At 39.0% G+C, this 19,202-nt stretch overlaps 2 protein-coding genes across 2 annotated transcripts; both read left to right on the top strand.

The window, feature by feature from the left end:
• Positions 1-1,578: 1,578 nt before the first annotated feature.
• On the top strand, positions 1,579-2,529 carry LOC100524388 (olfactory receptor 6M1-like). The gene has a single exon (XM_021063951.2). The coding sequence runs from the start codon at positions 1,582-1,584 to the stop codon at positions 2,527-2,529; it is 948 nt and encodes a 315-aa protein (XP_020919610.1). The 5' UTR covers positions 1,579-1,581.
• A 13,676-nt stretch (positions 2,530-16,205) lies between these two features.
• On the top strand, positions 16,206-17,156 carry LOC100513559 (olfactory receptor 6M1-like). The gene has a single exon (XM_003129983.4). The coding sequence runs from the start codon at positions 16,209-16,211 to the stop codon at positions 17,154-17,156; it is 948 nt and encodes a 315-aa protein (XP_003130031.4). The 5' UTR covers positions 16,206-16,208.
• Positions 17,157-19,202: the final 2,046 nt, after the last annotated feature.

The following is a 19,202-nucleotide window of genomic DNA, read 5'->3' as shown; positions in this document are numbered from 1 at the left end:
AATTTGGAAGATTATTAGAGAAATGGAATCATGCACCTTGTAACTGTAAACTGCTCTCTTATATCCCAGACTCTTGCCTTCTTGTCACCTTCTCCATCACTAGACAGACCCTGAAAGATCAGATCTTCTGGATCCCTTCCCCATGCCCAGCATTAACAGTGCAGCAATCAGTTTTCTAGAACGACATAAATCCCACACTATCAACTAAGTTGACCCACACCAGGAAGGCAGAAATTATGATCAAAGCTGTATTCAGTACAAGAAAATGCAGACCACTGAGCTTATCAGTGCTTAATGTGGGCAGCTATCACCCCATGCTTAAGGGGGGAGTGCCATCAATTCTGATTTATTTCTTTTAAAATATGAGTGCTGTTTGTGCCCAAAGAAAGGGGACTCAAATAGATACTGTACCTGCTTTCATTGAAAACAAAGGATGTAGACTAAAAAGGAATATGTAGATGTTCAATTTTTTTTTTTTTTTTTTTTTTTGGTCTTTTTGCCATTTTCTTGGGCCGCTCTCACGGCATATGGAAGTTCCCAGGCTAGGAGTCGAATCAGAGCTGTACCCACCAGCCTACGCCAGAGCAACAGCAACGCAGGATCTGAGCCACGTCTGCAACCTACACCACAGCTTACAGCAACACCAGAGCCTTAACCCACTGAGCAAGGCCAGGGATCAAACCCGCAACCTCATGGTTCCTAGTCAGATTCGTTAACCACTGCGCCACGACGGGAAATCTTCAATATTCTTTTTTGTAGATGTAGAAACTGGAGCCAAGGATTAAACAGAAAGTAAAACGAGCTCTCCTACTAAATTCAACAGCAAGCCAGGTTATTCAGATCCAGTTTATCCCAGAATTACTCCTAGAGATGGACAGAAACCACACTATGCATTTGTAAAGGAGTTTACTTAACAAACAGCTTAGAAATGTCACATAATTCTGAGAAAGCAATATGTCCTGACTTGAACAAAAAGGTGAAGATGAAAGTCTTACTATTAAAATAAAAGGATAAGTTGATACATAAGATGATGAATATTTAATAGAAATAAAGAAGAAACTACAGGACCACAAAAAGTCACAGCCAACTCTTCAAATGGAAATTTGTTCACACACACAAAAAAAATTAAGGCAAAAACAGCAGCTTGGAGTTACTTACCCATATAAAGCCTAAGGAAAATGACCTCCTTTAAAGAAGAATTAGTTGGGCTCCAAGCCTAGAAAGAACCAAACTCAGTGTCCAAAAGTTTCTTGTTTTAACTTGAAACTAAAGAATTAGTCACATAATAATACAACAAAGGACAGTGAGTAAACTGTATTCTGTAGACATGCAATATTCAACCAAAAATTTTAAATATGAAAATACTGAGTTTAGAGAATTCATGTTATTGATCCAAGGTTCTGCATTTATTAAGGTCAGAGACAGGGTGACAAACATATCACTCTTGATTCTTCATTCGGACTTTTTTCTACTACATCTTTTCAATGATATTGACAACTAAAAACCTATTTAAGCTGATTTTCATCTTTATATTCTATATTTTTTTTTCAGAGACAGGTTGCCCGCCTTGCACTGCATTCAATGGAGGTGCAGAATCAGACCACAGTGACTGAGTTCATCCTGACTGCCTTCCCTGCCCTCCACAAGCTGCAGGTTTTCCTCTTTGCGGTTCTCCTGGTGACTTACATGCTTACTCTAACAGGAAACGGGGTCATCATCTCCCTAATATGGGCTGATAATCGCCTCCAAACCCCAATGTACTTCTTCCTCAGTAATTTGTCGTTTTTGGACATTTTATACACTACCTCGGTTACCCCAAAACTGCTGGCCTGTCTCCTAGAGGACAGGAAGACCATCTCCCTTGCAGGCTGCATCACCCAAACATACTTCTTTTTCTTCCTGGGGACAGTGGAATTTATCCTCTTGGTGGTGATGTCCTTTGACCGCTATGTGGCCATCTGCAACCCCCTGCGCTATACCATCATCATGAACAGCAGGGTCTGCCTCCTGCTGGTCCTGGGCTGCTGGGTGGGGGCCTTCCTGTCCGTGCTCTGCCCAGTTATTCTGCTGTCCAGGTTGCCTTTCTGCTCTGAGGAGATTAATCACTTCTTCTGTGACATCGCCCCTCTCCTACAGGCGGCTTGCATCAACACTCATTTCCTTGAGATGATAAGCTTCCTCTTGTCTTCCCTCGTCCTCCTGACCTCCCTGGTGCTCACCACCGTGTCCTACACCTACATCATTTCCACCATCCTGCGCATCCCCTCCGCCCAGGGACGTCAGAAAGCCTTCTCCACCTGTGCTTCCCACATCACCGTCGTCTCCATTGCCTACGGGAGCAACATCTTCATGTATGTGAGGCCCAGCCAGAATCATTCCCTGGAATTCGACAAAGTGACAGCTGTCCTCACCATAATGGGGACCCCTCTTCTGAACCCCTTCATTTATAGTCTAAGGAATGAAACAGTGAAGGAAGTTTTGAGAGATGCAGGCAACAAAATTATGTCTTTATGGCACCAGAAACCTTGAAACCTTATTGCACAGGAAACCATGAAACTCTGTTTGCTAAGAATGGCATCTTCGAGTTACCTTGTGTGGCAGTGAGTAAAGGATCCGGCATTGTCGTTGCAGTGGCTCTCGTCTTTCACACGCTGCAGACGCAGCTGGAAAAAAAAAAAAAAAAAGGAATGGCATTTTCAATTCTTGGACACAATGTGGAGAAAGGCATGCTCAGAGACCATAGCATCAAGACATGTGGAAAGAGGAGTTCCCGTTGTGGCTCAGCTCAGTGCGAACCTGACTAGTATCCATGAGGATACAGGTTCCATCCCTGGCCTTGCTCAGTGAATTACGGACCCAGTGTTACTGTTATCCGTGGTATAGGTTGCAGATAGGGCTCGACTAGGATCCCATCTTGCTTTGGCTGTGGTGTAGGCTGGTAACTGCATCTCCGATTCAACCCCTAGTTTGGGAACTTCCATATGCTACAGGTGCAACCCTCAAAGCAAAACAAAACAAAACAAAAACAAAAACAAAAAAGTATGAAAAAGCTTCATTCACATAAGATGCAAAGTACTGTAGTCAGGGTCCAGAGGAAGCAATTGAGCCATAAAGAAAATAACATGCTCTGAATACTTTTATTGGACCTTCTCACCCACAGAATATCATTGGTTAAAGAAAAATACTGAGAAGTTCCCTTTTGGCCCAGCAGGTTAAGGATCCAGCATTGCTGCAGCTGTGGCACAGGTCGAAACTGTAATGCAGGTTCAAACCCTGGCCAGAGAATTTCCAAATACCAGGGGTGTGGCCCCCCAAAAAAAGAAAGAAAAAGAAAAATATCAAAGGCAGAAAACCTAAATTTTAAGCCTTGCTATATCATTTTTTTTATCAGATGATACTTATCCTATTTGAACCTTAGTTTCCCAGCTGTAAAGTGGGGAATATAGTTTATACTTTTCCTTTTTCTTTTTGTTAAAGTAGGGTTAACCAAAATAGTCTAAGAAATGCAACCACATGTAGTTGAAGTTTTTTTCGTAATTTTCAAGATAATTGACTTCACCCCTGATAGCCAAATACTATAGATAATTATGACAACATCATAGCAAGGAAGAGAAGTAACGTATTTCAGTTGTTAAATGTACTTAAATAGGTGTACTTGTACTTAAAAAGGTACATATATATCTCATTTAATCCTCTTAACAAACTTGAGATGCTGATACTATTATCTTCACTTTACAGATGAGAAAACTGTGGTTCATTGAGGTTAAGCAACTTGTATCAAACTCCACAACTAGTTTTGAATATAGATATACAGATACTTGTGAATTCCAGTCTACTTGTACTTCTTTATATCATGAAATGTGGAATGGGACAATATTTGAAATGGGAAACAGAAGTTAACATGAAAGTTATCCACTTTTTCTGAGACAAGAGCATTCCCTGCCTGCTCTAACCATCTAAGGACAAGCAGATCAGGGCAGACCTGGATGCAGTCAGAATAGAATGTGAGAGGCAATGGCTTTGAAAGGAAAATCAATTATTCAGAGGCAGTAACTGACAATGAATCTGATAGGTACAAAGTGACAAATTAAGTGATCATATAATTAATCCCAATAGGGGACTGTAGGTAGAAAAAAGTATGGGAAACCCCTCTAAGTTAATGACCACTCAAGAAAGGAGGCTTGCTTGGAAACAAAACCATGCAGCAGAAGCATGAGCCATGCCCCCAAACAATAAACGATAGTGGAATGAGACCCACATCCTGCCCAGTGAAGATAGTAAGTTAATGATGCCTAGGGCATTCTTCTCCACACACACTAAAAACAAAAATATAGGAAAAGTGGCATTATACTGAAACCTGAGATGACTTACCATACTTCATATATATGCTACTGCCTTTTTGCTCATTTCCATTTTTCCACGGTAGTCCCAGTTTGACCCAACAAGAAAACTCCTTTGCCCTACATGGAGGAGAAGCTGATGATGGAGGCTTGATGTCTATTCAAGAATGAGAAAGAAGTTAGTCTTCTCCCCTCTCCATTCCTTTGATTATAAAACTGAAGCCTACGAAGTTCTCGGCACAGCATCCTCTTACCCAATCATTTGTATTTCTTACAAGCGTCCTATACTAATAAACTCTTTCCTTACCTGTCACTCTTCTTCTCGCTGTATTCTTTCTGTGCTGAGACAGAAGAACCTACACTTTACTAAGTTCTGAGAACATGTTCTGCTGGTTTCAAGTCTAGACCGATCATCTATGGCAACTAGAAAATGTGGCTACCATCTACAGAAGAAATGGTATCCTAGCATTCATTGGTTGGGGGAAAATAAAAGCAGAAAAATAATCTAGCTGGCTTATGTAAAATGAGTATTTATTATAATAATAATCAAGAGTGCCACATGAAATCACAGAAGGTAAGAAACAGCAAGATGTGCTAAAGGACTAGAATCAGAACTAGAAATCCTTAAAAATACAAGCAGGCATTCTCTTCCCTCTGAATTTTTGCTCTCCCTCTGCCTTTCTTTGGGGTTATATGAGCTCTGTATTATTAGTTTTTTTTTTCCCAAATATCTTGTGGTAGGCTGAATAATGGCCCCCAAAGATGTCTGGACCCAATCTCTGATGCCTATGAATCTAAGTATCATATAGAATGTATATGGTAAAAGGATTTTGCAGATTTGATAAATATCTTGAGATAGGGAGATTATCCTGGATTACCCATGTGATTACTAACTGTAGTCACAAGTATCATTACATGAGACTGAGCAAGTTAAGAACCTGACTAGTACCCATGAGGATGCGGGTTTGATCCCTGGCCTTGGTCAATGGGTTAAATGATCCATCGTTGCTGCCCATTTTGCCATGTCTATCTAGCATAAAACTGAAGTCTAGCCAGAAAAGTTACATAACAAAAATAAAATCATCAAAATCAAGAAAAAAATAGAATCGCCTCTGTTTGCAGAAGAGATGGTCTTATATTTAGAAAATTCTAAAGAATCCACAAAAAAAACTGTTGGAATGAATAAATGAATGCAATGAAGTTTCAGGAAACAAAATCAATGTACAAAATAGTCCCCCTTTTTTTTTCTTTTACAGCCATACCTGCAGCATATGGAAGTTCCCAGGCTAGGAGTTGCATGAGAGCTACAGCTGCAGGCCTATGCCACAGCCACAGCAACACTGGGTCCAAAACACAACTTCAACCAACACCACAGCTTGCAATAATGCTGGATCCTTAACCCACTGAGCAAGGCCAGGGATCAAACCTGCATCCTCACAGATACAACATTGGGTCCTTAACCAGCTGAGCTACAATGGGAACTCCAATAGTTGCATTTTTATACCCTGAAATGAACTGTTAGAAAGAGAAATTAATACTGATGTGATAAATTCATTTGAGTAATAAAAAAATGAAAAAAAAAGACTGAATAATAAAAAAAAAACAAAGAGAGAAATTAAGAAGACAACTCCATTCACAATAATACCAAAAAGAAGAAAATACATAGGACTAAATATTTAAAAAGAGTTTAAGGGAGTTCCTGTCGTGGCTCAGTGGTTAACGAATCTGACTAGGAACCATGAGGTTGCAGGTTCGGTCCCTGGCCTTGCTCAGTGGGTTAACGATCCGGCATTGCCGTGAGTTGTGGTGTAGGTTGCAGACGCGGCTCGGATCCTGCGTTGCTGTGGCTCTGGCGTAGGCCTGTGGCTACAGCTCCGATTTGACCCCTAGCCTGGGAACCTCCATATGCCACAGAAGTGGCCCAAGAAATAGCAAAAAGACTAAAAAATAAAATAAAAAGAGTTTAAGAACCTGTACCCTGAAAACTATAAGATATTTTTAAACAATGAAGAAAACACAAATAAAAGATGTATATTTCTTATGGGTTAGAAGAATTAATATTAATATTTCTCATGGGTTAGAAGAATTAATACTAATATATCCATACCAAGCAAACTGATCTATAGATTGAATACAATCACTATCAAATTCTATTGGCATTTTTCACAAAAAAATAGAAAAAAAAATCTTAAAATTTGTAAGAAACCACAAAAGACCACAAAGAGATGAGAAATGTCAAGAAAGAAGAACAAAGCAAGAGTCATCAAGCATCACAATTGCTAGTTTCCAACTGTCTCACAAAGCTATAATACTCAAAACAATGTGGTATACTGTCATTAAAAACAAACCTGGATTGATGAAACAAAATTCAAAGCTCAGATACAAACCTATACATATACAGTCAACTAATCTTTGACAAGGGTCCCAAAAACACATAATGGTAATGAATAGTCTCTTCAAAATTGATATTGGAAAACTGGATATCCGCATGCAATAGAATGAAACTGGATCACTATCTTATACCACTCACAAAAATTAACTCAAAATTAAAGACATTAATGTAGACCAAAACCATAAAACTCTTGGAAAAAAACATAAGGGAAAAGCACTTTGACATTGGTCTTGGCAAGATTTGGGGCGGGGGACATTAAACCAAACGCACAGGCAATAAATGCAAAAATAAATAAGTCTACATAAAACTAAAAGGTCTGCAAAGCAAAGGAAGCAATTGATAGGGTTAAAAGGCAACCTATAGAATAGAAGAAAATATTTGCACAACACATATCTCATGAGATGTTAATATCCATAATACAACACAATAGCAAAATAAAAAATATAACCTTTTTTTTTTTGGCTACACTTGCAGCATATGGAAGTTCCCAGGCTATGGATCAAATCCAAACTGCAGCTGAGACCTAAGCCACCATTTCGGCAATGCCAGACCACACCACTGTGGGAACTCTCCCAACCCAATTTTAAAATGGGCAAAGTAATGGTCGACAGAAGTAAAAATTTTTTAAAATGCACAATGTGAGAACTTGAGTTTCAGTTTTATTCTAGGACTTACTGAGGACTATTACCCAGGAGACAGCCTCTCAAATAGCTCTGAGGATCTGCTCCAAAGGGTTAGGAGTAGAGGCCGGGATTGTGGTGATTTTGGCTAAGGATTATGTACAATTCAGCATACACTATGGTTGAAGGTGACTTAATGACTTAATCTTTGTAGAACCGGATGGCAAGTGATATTCTTGTTTTACATACTTAAATGGCCTTTTCTCCAAAGAAGGCACGCAAATAACCAACAAGAACATGAGAAGGTGCTCAACATCACTAATCATTAGGGAAAGCAAATCAAAACCACAATGAGTTATCGCCTCACCCCTCTTAGGACGGTATTCATCAAAAAAGACAACAGATGACAAGTGTTGACAAGCATGTGGAAAAAGGGAACCCTTGAGCATTGTTGATGGGCATGTAAATTGATACAGGCACTATAGAAAACAGTCTGGAGGACCCTCAAAAATATAAAATAAAACAACCATAATATCCAGAAATTCCACTCTTGGGTATGCATTCAAAGAAAACAAAATCAGTATCTCAAAATATATTGAAATATATCAAAGAGATAGCTGCAATTTCATATTCATTAGCCAAGATCCGGAAACAACAGAAGTGTCCTTTGATGGATGAATGGATAAAGAAGATGAGATAGATCAGTGGTTTATGGATCCATTATTGCCGTGAGCTCCTGTGTAGGTCACAGACGCAGCTCGGATCCTACATTGCTGTGGTTATGGTGTAGGCCAACAGCTACAGCTCTGATTCAACCCCTAGCCTGGGAACCTCCTTCTGCCATGAGTGAGGCCCTAAAAAGCAAAAAAAAAAAAAAAGAGAGAGTGAGAGAGAGATAGATGATAGGTAGAAAGATAGGTATGTGAGAGAGACTGATAGACAATATTATTACTTATTCACCCTCTAAAAAGAAGGAAATCCTGACTTTTGCAGCAACAGGGATGAAACTCAGAGGACATTACACTAAGTAAAATTAGCCAGAAGAAGAAAGATAAAAACTATATGATCTCACTTATAGGTGGAATAAAAAATAAATCAAATTCATAAAAACAATAAAAAAATTCATTAAAACAGAGAGAAGAATGGTGGTTATCAGTGCCTGGAGGATAAGGAGATGAGAAGATGCTGGTCAAAAGACATAAACCTTCAGTTATAAGACAAAAAAGCTCTGGGTATCTAGCGTACAGATAACTATAGTTTATAATATTGTATTGCATGCCTGATATTTTCTAAGAAGGGAGACCTTAAGCATCTCAGACACACAAAAATCGTAACTATGTGAGGTGAAGAATGTGTTAATTAACTCAATTGTGATATTCATTTCACAAAGGACGTGTATGCAAAATCATCACACTATACAATTTAACTACATACACTTTTGTCATTTATACCTCAAGAAAAATGAAAAATAAATAAATTAAGTGATGTTACTCCAGATGCACTAAAATTCCTTCAAGAAGAAAAGACTGGGAGTTCCCGTCGTGGCTCAGTGGGAACCACTGACCAGGAACCATGGGGTTGCGGGTTCGATCCCTGGCCTCGCTCAGTGGGTTAAGGATCCGGCGTTGCCGTGAGCTGTGGTGTAGGCTGCAGATGTGGCTCAGATCCTGCATTGCTGTGGCTCTGGCATAGGCCAGTGGCTCTAGCTCTGGTTAGACCCCTAGCCTGAGAACCTCCATATGCCGCAGGTGCAGCTCTAAAAGACAAAAACCAAAAAACCATTAATTCAAATGTTCTTTGAAGCTTTACTCATAACGACAAAAAAATGAAAACAATTCAGGTGTCCATGATGACTAAAGCACTCAGATAAATCTCAAACTATCAGATTAGTGAAAAAAAATGAAAACTACATGCTGAATGTTGCTTTTATATTCAAAAATTTAGGGAAAAAAAATAGAAAATGCAAAATTACCCTGACTGGTGCTGAAGTAAGGAGGTAATAGCATTTACTTATGAAAGGTTGCAAGAAATGTTTAAGGTCAAATAAATATTTTAAACCATTAGTATAATGGTGGTGGTAGCTACATGACTGTATACGTTTGTCAAAATCAACAAATTATACCCTTAAAAGTTCCTATTAGAGTTACCTGGTGGCCCAGCAGGTTAAGGTTCTGGTCCTTGCCCCAGAAACTTCTTCATGCCACAGGTATGCAAAAAAAACCCCACAAGTTCCTATTGTGTATAAATCACATCTCCATAAAATACCTTTTAAAAATATGTACATAGACATATATCATATAAATAACCTCAGTTTGAAAAACACCTTAAAGCTTATCAATAACTATGAACATTTTTTAATTCAAGTTTTCCACATTTCTAGCTCATTGTGGCTTAAGCAGATCTCTAAGTTTTCCTCAAATAAATAAAATAAACACCCGAGAGAGTCTCTCAGGAGACCATAACTTGCTGTGATTAGTTACTTCAGTTCTAACATTCCATGATCACAATAATAATAATTAACCTTTTTTAAGGCCAGAATCCCAAGAGCCGTTCTAAACAAACTCTCTAAATGTGAATAAAAATCTTTAAATATAACAAGTCATCCAACTGGAATCACATTTATACCCAGCAGCTAATATTATTTCCAGGAGAAAGTGAATAAGGTGGATATACCTAATATCAAGTTGCAATATGTCTGATGAATGAACAAAGAGACTTAAAAAAATGAAGAAAGTTTAGGTAGTTCAAAGAATACAAATATGAACTTTCCTAGAAATCAAGACCTCAAAAAATAGTGAGTTTCACATCACTCTGCACAGCAGAGACGGTGCAGAATATTTTAGGATCAGACTCTCTCGTATCCCTTTAGTTCTCCTCTAATCTGATAGTCTGTGGTTTTGAATAGTTCCAAGTTTCTGGATGGATCCACAGAAGACATAGAAATTAAGTGAATGGACAAAAAATTACCTCCCTACAAGTGAGGGGGAAAAAAAAGATCTGATACTTTGGAAGATTTCAGCCAGAAAGACTTTCGGTCTTTTTTGCCAGAGATCTAAACTAGAAGACAGAGACTGTCTTGATTCATTTGGGTCTGCCTTCATTACCAAACTCGCCATTCTGCTTTCTTGGCAAAATGTGATCCAGAATATAGGCTACTTGAAACTCAGGAAAATATTCTAAGATTAAGATTCACTGAATGTATAAAGTAAAAGATTAAAGGTTAACGTAACACTTGGGCTTATAATAAGTCAAAACTTAGACTTTTTGTGGGAATAAGAAAAAACTGGGAGAAGTAAACCATGGTTATACAAGGACGGGTTTGCTTTCAAAGGAAGAGGATGAAGTGCTTCAGCAAAAACTGAATAACCATTTGGTGTGGTTTTGAAAGAAGGGATGTGTATCTTCAGGGGAAGAGGCTCAGACTAGGGCTGAGAGAGATTTATAGGGAATTCAAAATTGAAGCAATAAAGAATTTAAAGAATAATGGATGGAGGCATAAGAAGAAAATACCCCAAAATCAATACCAACTTGAGAAATACCAACTTGAAAGAAATACCAACTTGAGTATGATGTGAGTATATATTATTATGTAGTTATCTACGTTACATTTTAAACAGTCTGAACCTTACTACATTCCTCTGCATGTATATTTTATAAAGTTCGGTTACTGCTGTGCCAAAGAATTAGGGACAGTAGATGTTGAATATACTAGCTTTACCATAACTATGAAAATTCATATTTTTAAAGTAACCTCAGTTATAGTTAACTTTTTTCACATTTCACTGATAGCAGCACAGATTGCCCCATCCCCACCACATCTTAATACTCCTCTCTCTCTCTCTCTCTCTCTCTCTCTCTCTCTCTCTCTCTGGCCAAGTTTGTGGCATATAGAAGTTCCCTGGCTAGCCAGGGATCAATATTTTGCCACAGTAGTGACAATGCCAGATCCTTAACCCCTGAGGCACCAGGGGATCTCCTCTTTGTCCTTCTCTATTCTTCCTTCCCCAACCCTATATTCTTAAAAATTTATTGAACACTAATAAGTATAAATCACTGTGGTAGCTCTGTCTTAGGACCTTAAATCTGGCATTACTACTATCCTCATTTTAGAAATAAGGAATAAGACTCAGGTTGAGGGAGAGTCTTATTAAAGATCACAAACCCCAGAATTCCTGTTGTGACTCAGCAAATTATGAACTCAACTAATACCCATAAGGGTGCAGGTTTGATCCGTGGCCTTGCTCAGTGAGTTAAGGATCCAGCATTGCTCTGATTTGACCAGTGGGTTAAAGATCCAGCTCCAATTCAACCCCTAGTCTGGGAACTTCCATATGCTTCAGGTATGGCCCTGGAAAAAAAAAAAAAAAAAAAAAAAAATCCCAGAGTTCTAAGTGGCCAAAGAAGAAATATAGCACAGGTTCTCTGATTCCAATACATACTATACTCTTTCCATCATTCCACATTTTCCTAAATCTGGATTATTGAATGTGTAAATATGTGGTTTTATGCAAATTTTAAAGATCCACAGAAATGGTAATGAGGAAAAATACCCCCCTCAAAAGGCCTCATTTAACAAGGTTATAATTAAGTTGTTATACACTGACTGTCATGGTCCAGAACCTTTCCTCCTGGAAAGGATGGGATGGTGAGGCCACAGAGATCATCTAGAAAAGGCTAACACAAAGCCAGGTTTTATTCACTGCCATAAACTTGAGAGACTCCACAGAGGACAGCAAAGCTACTTTCTTTTTTTTTTTTTTTTTTTTGTCTTTTTGCCTTTTCTAGGGCCACTCCCGTGGTATATGGAGGTTCCCAGGCTAGGGGTCTAATTAGAGCTGCAACCACCGGCCTACGCCACAGCCACAGCAACGTGGGATCCGTGGGATCCAAGCCGTGTCTGCAACCTACACCATAGCTCATGGCAACACCAGATCCTTAACCCACTGAGGAAGGCCAGGGATCAAACCTACAACCTCATGGTTCCTAGTTGAATTTGTTAGCCACTGAGCACGACGGGAACTCCCAAAGCTACTTCTTTAGTTCTTCTCAGAGAAGTTTATTTGAGCAAAATACAACAGAATAGAAAGCCCTCATGCCATTTTTCCCATAGTTACACATCCTATGACACCCACGGCAAACAACAACTCTATTTATATTCAACCACCCAAGATTTTTGTTATTAAAAATGGCACAGTACTGGAGTTCTCTTGTAGCGTAGTGCATTAAGGATTCAGCATTGTCAACGCGCAGCTTATGTCACTGCTGTGGCGCAGGTTTGATCATTGCCCTGAGAAATTCCACATGCCACTGGTGTGGCAAAAAAAAAAAAAAAAAGGCATAATGCTTCTGAAGATATCGAATTGTTCATATTTTACAGTACAGGAGGGGAATCAAGCTCCTACCGGGGCCATCAGAGACCATAAAGGCAAGAAGGAAAGTGGGGAACATTATGGGGGTGGGGAAACAATTAACTAGATAAATGAAAGAAACAAGAGAATAGATGAGAGGCAGCTTTGTGAGAATCCACAGTATTCTTTTAAGATACCTATCGATCTCCAGTGTTGTCAGTGATGAAGGTGGGGAGGGGTAAAGAAAAGGGAAGCTTGGAGCATTTCTACTCTGCAGCGTGTGCTCTATTCTCTTATTATACTAAACAACAATAACATTAATACTTGTCCACCCAGACATGGTTATTCCTTCCTTGCTGTAGTAAACAGTTTGGAAGCTTATTATCTGGGTGCAGGAGCAATGGGTAAGAAGGGAATATTAGAATGTTTGTGGTGAGAGTTCCTGTCATGGCTCAGTGGTTAACGAATCCGACTAGGAACCATAAGGTTGCAAGTTCGATCCCTGGCCTTGCTCAGTGGGTTAAGGATCCGGAGTTGCCGTGAGCTGTGGTGTAGATGGCAGATGCAACACAGATCCCAAATTGCTGTGGCTGTGATGAAGGCAAAAAAAGACAACACCACCACCACCAAAAAAAAAAGAAGAAGAAGAAGAAGAAGAATGTTTGTGGTGGAAAGAATTCCTATTGGTACTAAAACCCTATTTCAATAGGTGAGGCTCTTCTGAGACCTTTGATAATTTAAAGGAAGATGGAACAAACTGCTTTGTAACAATTTGGAAGATTATTAGAGAAATGGAATCATGCACCTTGTAACTGTAAACTGCTCTCTTATATCCCAGACTCTTGCCTTCTTGTCACCTTCTCCATCACTAGACAGACCCTGAAAGATCAGATCTTCTGGATCCCTTCCCCATGCCCAGCATTAACAGTGCAGCAATCAGTTTTCTAGAACGACATAAATCCCACACTATCAACTAAGTTGACCCACACCAGGAAGGCAGAAATTATGATCAAAGCTGTATTCGGTACAAGAAAATGCAGACCACTGAGCTTATCAGTGCTTAATGTGGGCAGCTATCACCCCATGCTTAAGGGGGGAGTGCCATCAATTCTGATTTATTTCTTTTAAAATATGAGTACTGTTTGTGCCCAAAAAAGGGGACTCAGATACTGTACCTGCCTTCGTTGAAAACAAAGGATATATTTAGACTGAAAAGAACTATATAGATAATCAATACTCTTTTTTTTTTTTTTTTTTTTTGCTTTTTAGGGCTGCACCAGTGGCATATCGAAGTTCCCAGGTTAGGGGCCGAACTGGAGCTTCAGCTGCTGGCCTACACTACAGCCACAGCAACGCTGGCTCCTTAACCCACTGATCAAGGCCAGAGATCGAACCGGCATCCTCATGGACACTAGTTGAGTTCATTTCCCCTGAGCCACAACAGGAACTCTTCAACACTCTTTTTCGTAGATGCAAAAACTGGGGCCAAGGATTAAAAAGAAATTGAAAAGACCTCTCCTGCTGAATTCAACAGCAAGCCAGGTTATTCAGATCCAATTATATTAAAAAATTACTCTTAGATGGACAGAAACTATTATGCATTTGCAAAGAAGTTTATTTACTTAGAAACATCAACTAATTTTAAGAAACCAGTATTTCCTAATCTAAAACAGGGAAGGTGAAGACAAAACTCTTGCTACTAAAATAAGGATAATTTGATTTGTAGGATAAATGAGTACTGAATAGAAACAAGAGGCAAATGCAGGATCATAAAAAGTCACAGCCAACTTTTCAGATGGAAATTTGTTCAGAAAAAAACAGCAAAGATATCTTTAAGGCAAAGGGCACCAAGAAGTTACCTCTTCCAGATAGACCCTGAGGAAAATGACCTCCTTTAAAGAGGAACCAGGTGGCCTCCAAGCCTAAGAAAAACCCAGCTCAAAGTTCGTAAGTTTCTTGTTTTAACTCAGAACAAAAGGATTAGTCACAAAATAATACAGTAAAGGACAGTGGGTCAACTGCATTCTATAGATGTGCAGCAGATGTTCAACAAAGATTAAGATTAAGCTGAGTGCTTCCAACACTATCTGCATCAATTTTAGAACTACTGTTAATAACCTGATCATCAAATGGCTGAAAAGAATATGTGGTAAAGAGTCCTATTTGAGAGGACCTATAAGAATCAGTTGGGATATTCTGTGATAACCTACATGGGAAAAGAATCTGAAGAATAGATATGTGTATATGTATAACTGAATCACTTTGTGGTAGAGCAGAAAATATCGCAACATTGTAAATCAACTATGTTTCAATAAAGCTTTTTAAAAGGAAAAAAATCAGTTGGGGAATGGGGGGGTAAAGTTTATTCCGGATGCTGCCATAGATATACTATTGCAAAGAACAAAAGAGAAACAGATTGGAGTTTTCTTGCAGTCCACCTGGTTAAGGATCTGACATTGTCACTGCAGCTACTCGGGTCACTCCTTTGGCACTTGCTCAATCCCTGGCCCAGGGACTTCAACTTCCACATCCCGTAAGCAGCACAAAAAAAAAAAGAAAAAAAGAAAACACGTTGACCATTTTCCCAAAAATGTTTTTCAAAATATGTAAAATTGCTTTCACAAATTATGAACCATGTATCATTAACCTACTTTTATAACTGCATATGTTCAAAAATTTATACCACATAGTAAATTTAAAAAATTAAACGATGCAAGCTTATGGAGAATTCAATTACCATTACATCAAAATAACTTGTGTCCAACTAGATATTACATTAATAGTGAACACATAATACTAATAGCAAAAGTAAGTAGAAACAAATACAAGTTCCCTTTCATTTGACTGTCCAGATTTCATTGCTCTCTGCTCTGTGATTTACACAATACCTAAAAGTTGAAAAACTCTGAGAAAAGTAACTCAACTTTATTCACATTCCATTTCTCCATTTCCCAAATTAATTGGATTCTCAGGTAGGTCTCTCTTACGTACAGAACTTGGCTGGAAAAAAGTAGTTCAAGAATGTTGAATTAGAAAAAGAAAGAAAAACTGTATTAAAAAGAGTAAAATCATAAAAACCAGAGTTTTATTTTCATTCAACTAAAAATTTTAAGTATGACAATACTAAGTTTAGAGAATTCATGTCATTTATCTTAGATCCTATGTTTATTAGGGTCATAGTCAGGATAAAAACAAATCACTCGACTCTTCAGTCAGACATTTTTCTACTGCATCTTATCAATGACAGTTGAAAACTTATTTAAGCTGATTTTCCTTCCTTTCTTTTCTTTTTCTTTTCTTTCTTTCTTTTTTTTTTTTTTTTTTTTTTTTTTTTTTGCCACTCCTCCAGCCTGTGCAAATTCCTGAGCCAGGAATTGAAACCATGCCACAAAAGTGACAATGCTAGGTCTTTAATTTGTTGAGCCACCAGGGAACTCCTAAGCTTGACTTCATCTTTATATTTTGTCATTTTTTTCAGAGACATGTTGCCCGCCTTGCACTGCATTCAATGGAGGTGCAGAATCAGACCACAGTGACTGAGTTCATCCTGACTGCCTTCCCTGCCCTCCACAAGCTGCAGGTTTTCCTCTTTGCGGTTCTCCTGGTGACTTACATGCTTACTCTAACAGGAAACGGGGTCATCATCTCCCTAATATGGGCTGATAATCGCCTCCAAACCCCAATGTACTTCTTCCTCAGTAATTTGTCGTTTTTGGACATTTTATACACTACCTCGGTTACCCCAAAACTGCTGGCCTGTCTCCTAGAGGACAGGAAGACCATCTCCCTTGCAGGCTGCATCACCCAAACATACTTCTTTTTCTTCCTGGGGACAGTGGAATTTATCCTCTTGGTGGTGATGTCCTTTGACCGCTATGTGGCCATCTGCAACCCCCTGCGCTATACCATCATCATGAACAGCAGGGTCTGCCTCCTGCTGGTCCTGGGCTGCTGGGTGGGGGCCTTCCTGTCCGTGCTCTGCCCAGTTATTCTGCTGTCCAGGTTGCCTTTCTGCTCTGAGGAGATTAATCACTTCTTCTGTGACATCGCCCCTCTCCTACAGGCGGCTTGCATCAACACTCATTTCCTTGAGATGATAAGCTTCCTCTTGTCTTCCCTCGTCCTCCTGACCTCCCTGGTGCTCACCACCGTGTCCTACACCTACATCATTTCCACCATCCTGCGCATCCCCTCCGCCCAGGGACGTCAGAAAGCCTTCTCCACCTGTGCTTCCCACATCACCGTCGTCTCCATTGCCTATGGGAGCAACATCTTCATGTATGTGAGGCCCAGCCAGAGTCATTCCCTGGAATTCGACAAAGTGACAGCTGTCCTCACCATAATGGGGACCCCTCTTCTGAACCCCTTCATTTATAGTCTAAGGAATGAAAAGGTAAAGGAAGTTTTGAGAGATGCAGTCAACAAAATTATGTCCTTATGGCACCAGAAACCTTGAAACCTTATTGCACAGGAAACCATGAAATTTCTTTACTAAGAATGGCATTTTCACCTCTTGGACACAATGCAGAGAAAGGCATGCTTGAGGACCACAGAATTAAAGATATGTGGGAAAAGATGAAAAAGCTTTGTGCTACATCAAATGCAAGGTATTGTAGTCAGGGTCCAGAGCAGGCAATTCAGCCAAAGAAAATAACATCTTCTGAACTCTAGTATTGAACCTTCTCACATAGAATAGCATTGATTAATGAAAAGTAAACTAAAATTCAGAAAACCTGAATTTTAAGCCTGCTACTGTCATTTTTTTTTATCAGATAACACTTAGTCTGAGCCTTAGTTTCCCATTTTTAAATTGGGAAGTATCATTTGCCCTTTTCCTTTTTTTTTTTTCTTTTTTAGTTAAAGTAGGATCAACTGAGCTAAGTCCAAGACATACAACCACAGGTAATTACATGCAACCATAGGTAATTAAATGTGTACCCTTCTGACTGGGTTTTTTTCAGAATTTACAAGAGTAATTGTTCAACACTAACATCCAAATACTATAAATAATAATATTAACAAGTAACCAAAACAAGGAAGAGGATTAATAATAACCCAGTTTTTGTACATGTACTTTAGTATGTATACACACACACACACACACATATGCAGATATATGTGAAGTAGTCCATGCTACTTTAGCAATTCCTTATATCATGAAGTGTGGAGTGGGAAGAAACTTAAGAGGGGAAACAGAAGTTAAAATAGAAGTTACCCACTTTTTCTGAGACAAGAGCATTCCCCCCAGAACTAAGTATCTGAAAAACCTGCAGATCAGGGATTATCAGGATGAGGGAGAATAGACTATAAGAGACTATTTCTTTGAAAGAAAAACCAATTATTCAGAGGCAGTAACCGACAATGAGTCCAGACAGATCATCTGTGGTAACTGGAAAATGTGGCCATTATCTACACAAGCATTAGTATTCTAGGATTCATCGGTTGGGGAAAAACAGAAGCATATAAATTATCAAGCTTGCTTAAGTAAAAAGGGTATTTATTATAATAATAGTCCAGAGTGCCACATGAAATCCCAGAAGGTAAGAAACAGCAAGACCTGCTAAGGGACTAGAATAAGGAACTAGAAATCCTTAAAAATCCAAGACAGCACTCTCTTCCCTCTGAATCTCTGATCCCTCTCTAGCTTCCTCTGGGGTCATACAGGTTCTGTATTTCTAGGATTTTTCCCAAATATCTTGTGGTAGGCTGAATGAAGGCCCTCGAAGATATTCTCAGCCTAATCTCTGATGCCTGTGAACCTAAGTAACATATAGAGTGTATATGGTAAAGGGATTTTGCTGGTGTGATTAAATATCTTGAAATAAGTAGGGCATCCTGAATTACCCAGGTGAGTACTAACGGTAATTACACATGTCATTACATGAGAGAGGTAGAGGGAGATTGTGTCACACAAAGAAGGTCGTGCAATGATGGCAGCATAGATTTGAAGAAGTCATGCTGCTGGCTTTGAAAGTAGAAGAAAGAGCCATGAGCCAAGGAATACGCATCTAAACACTGGAAAAATCAAGGAAATGGATTCTTTCCCCCCAGAGCATCTGGCACCTAGGTTTAGGCCCCGTGAAACTAACTTTGGATTTCTCTCCTCCAGAACTGGAATAGACCATGGTAGTGTTGTTTTAAGCCAGTAAGTTTGTGATTTGTTATAGCCATCACAGAAAACTAATACGTACTTGATTCATGTTTCTCTCCCTGCAGACTATTTCTTTCCACTTGTCTGTGCACATGGAAGGTAATGGCGGCTTCAATCATTCACAAATATGTATTTCCATCATAGATATATTCAATATATATACAAATATGTATCAATGCATTTAAATACATTGAGATATGTGTATGGATATTCATTTTTAAATATCTGAGTTCTGAGTTCTAAATCCAAATTCCTGGAAAGAGGATATGATTGGTCCAATTGGAGAAACCGTCTTCTTCTGATTCACTTATTTGTAAGAGGAAGAGTTTTGCAAGGAGATAAATTGCCCTC

Source organism: Sus scrofa, chromosome 9, assembly GCF_054392235.1.
Source record: "Sus scrofa isolate SSC_HxYL_T2T_F1_AM1 chromosome 9, Sscrofa_HxYL_maternal_Yorkshire_Landrace_v2.0, whole genome shotgun sequence".
NCBI classification, from domain to species: Eukaryota; Metazoa; Chordata; class Mammalia; order Artiodactyla; family Suidae; genus Sus; species Sus scrofa.
This window is presented reverse-complemented; position numbering and strand designations above follow the sequence as displayed.

Bases quoted from the DNA above. Each gene is read 5' to 3' on its own strand.
- LOC100524388 (XM_021063951.2), top strand. From the start codon at position 1,582: ATGGAGGTGCAGAATCAGACCACAGTGACTGAGTTCATCCTGACTGCC.
- LOC100513559 (XM_003129983.4), top strand. From the start codon at position 16,209: ATGGAGGTGCAGAATCAGACCACAGTGACTGAGTTCATCCTGACTGCC.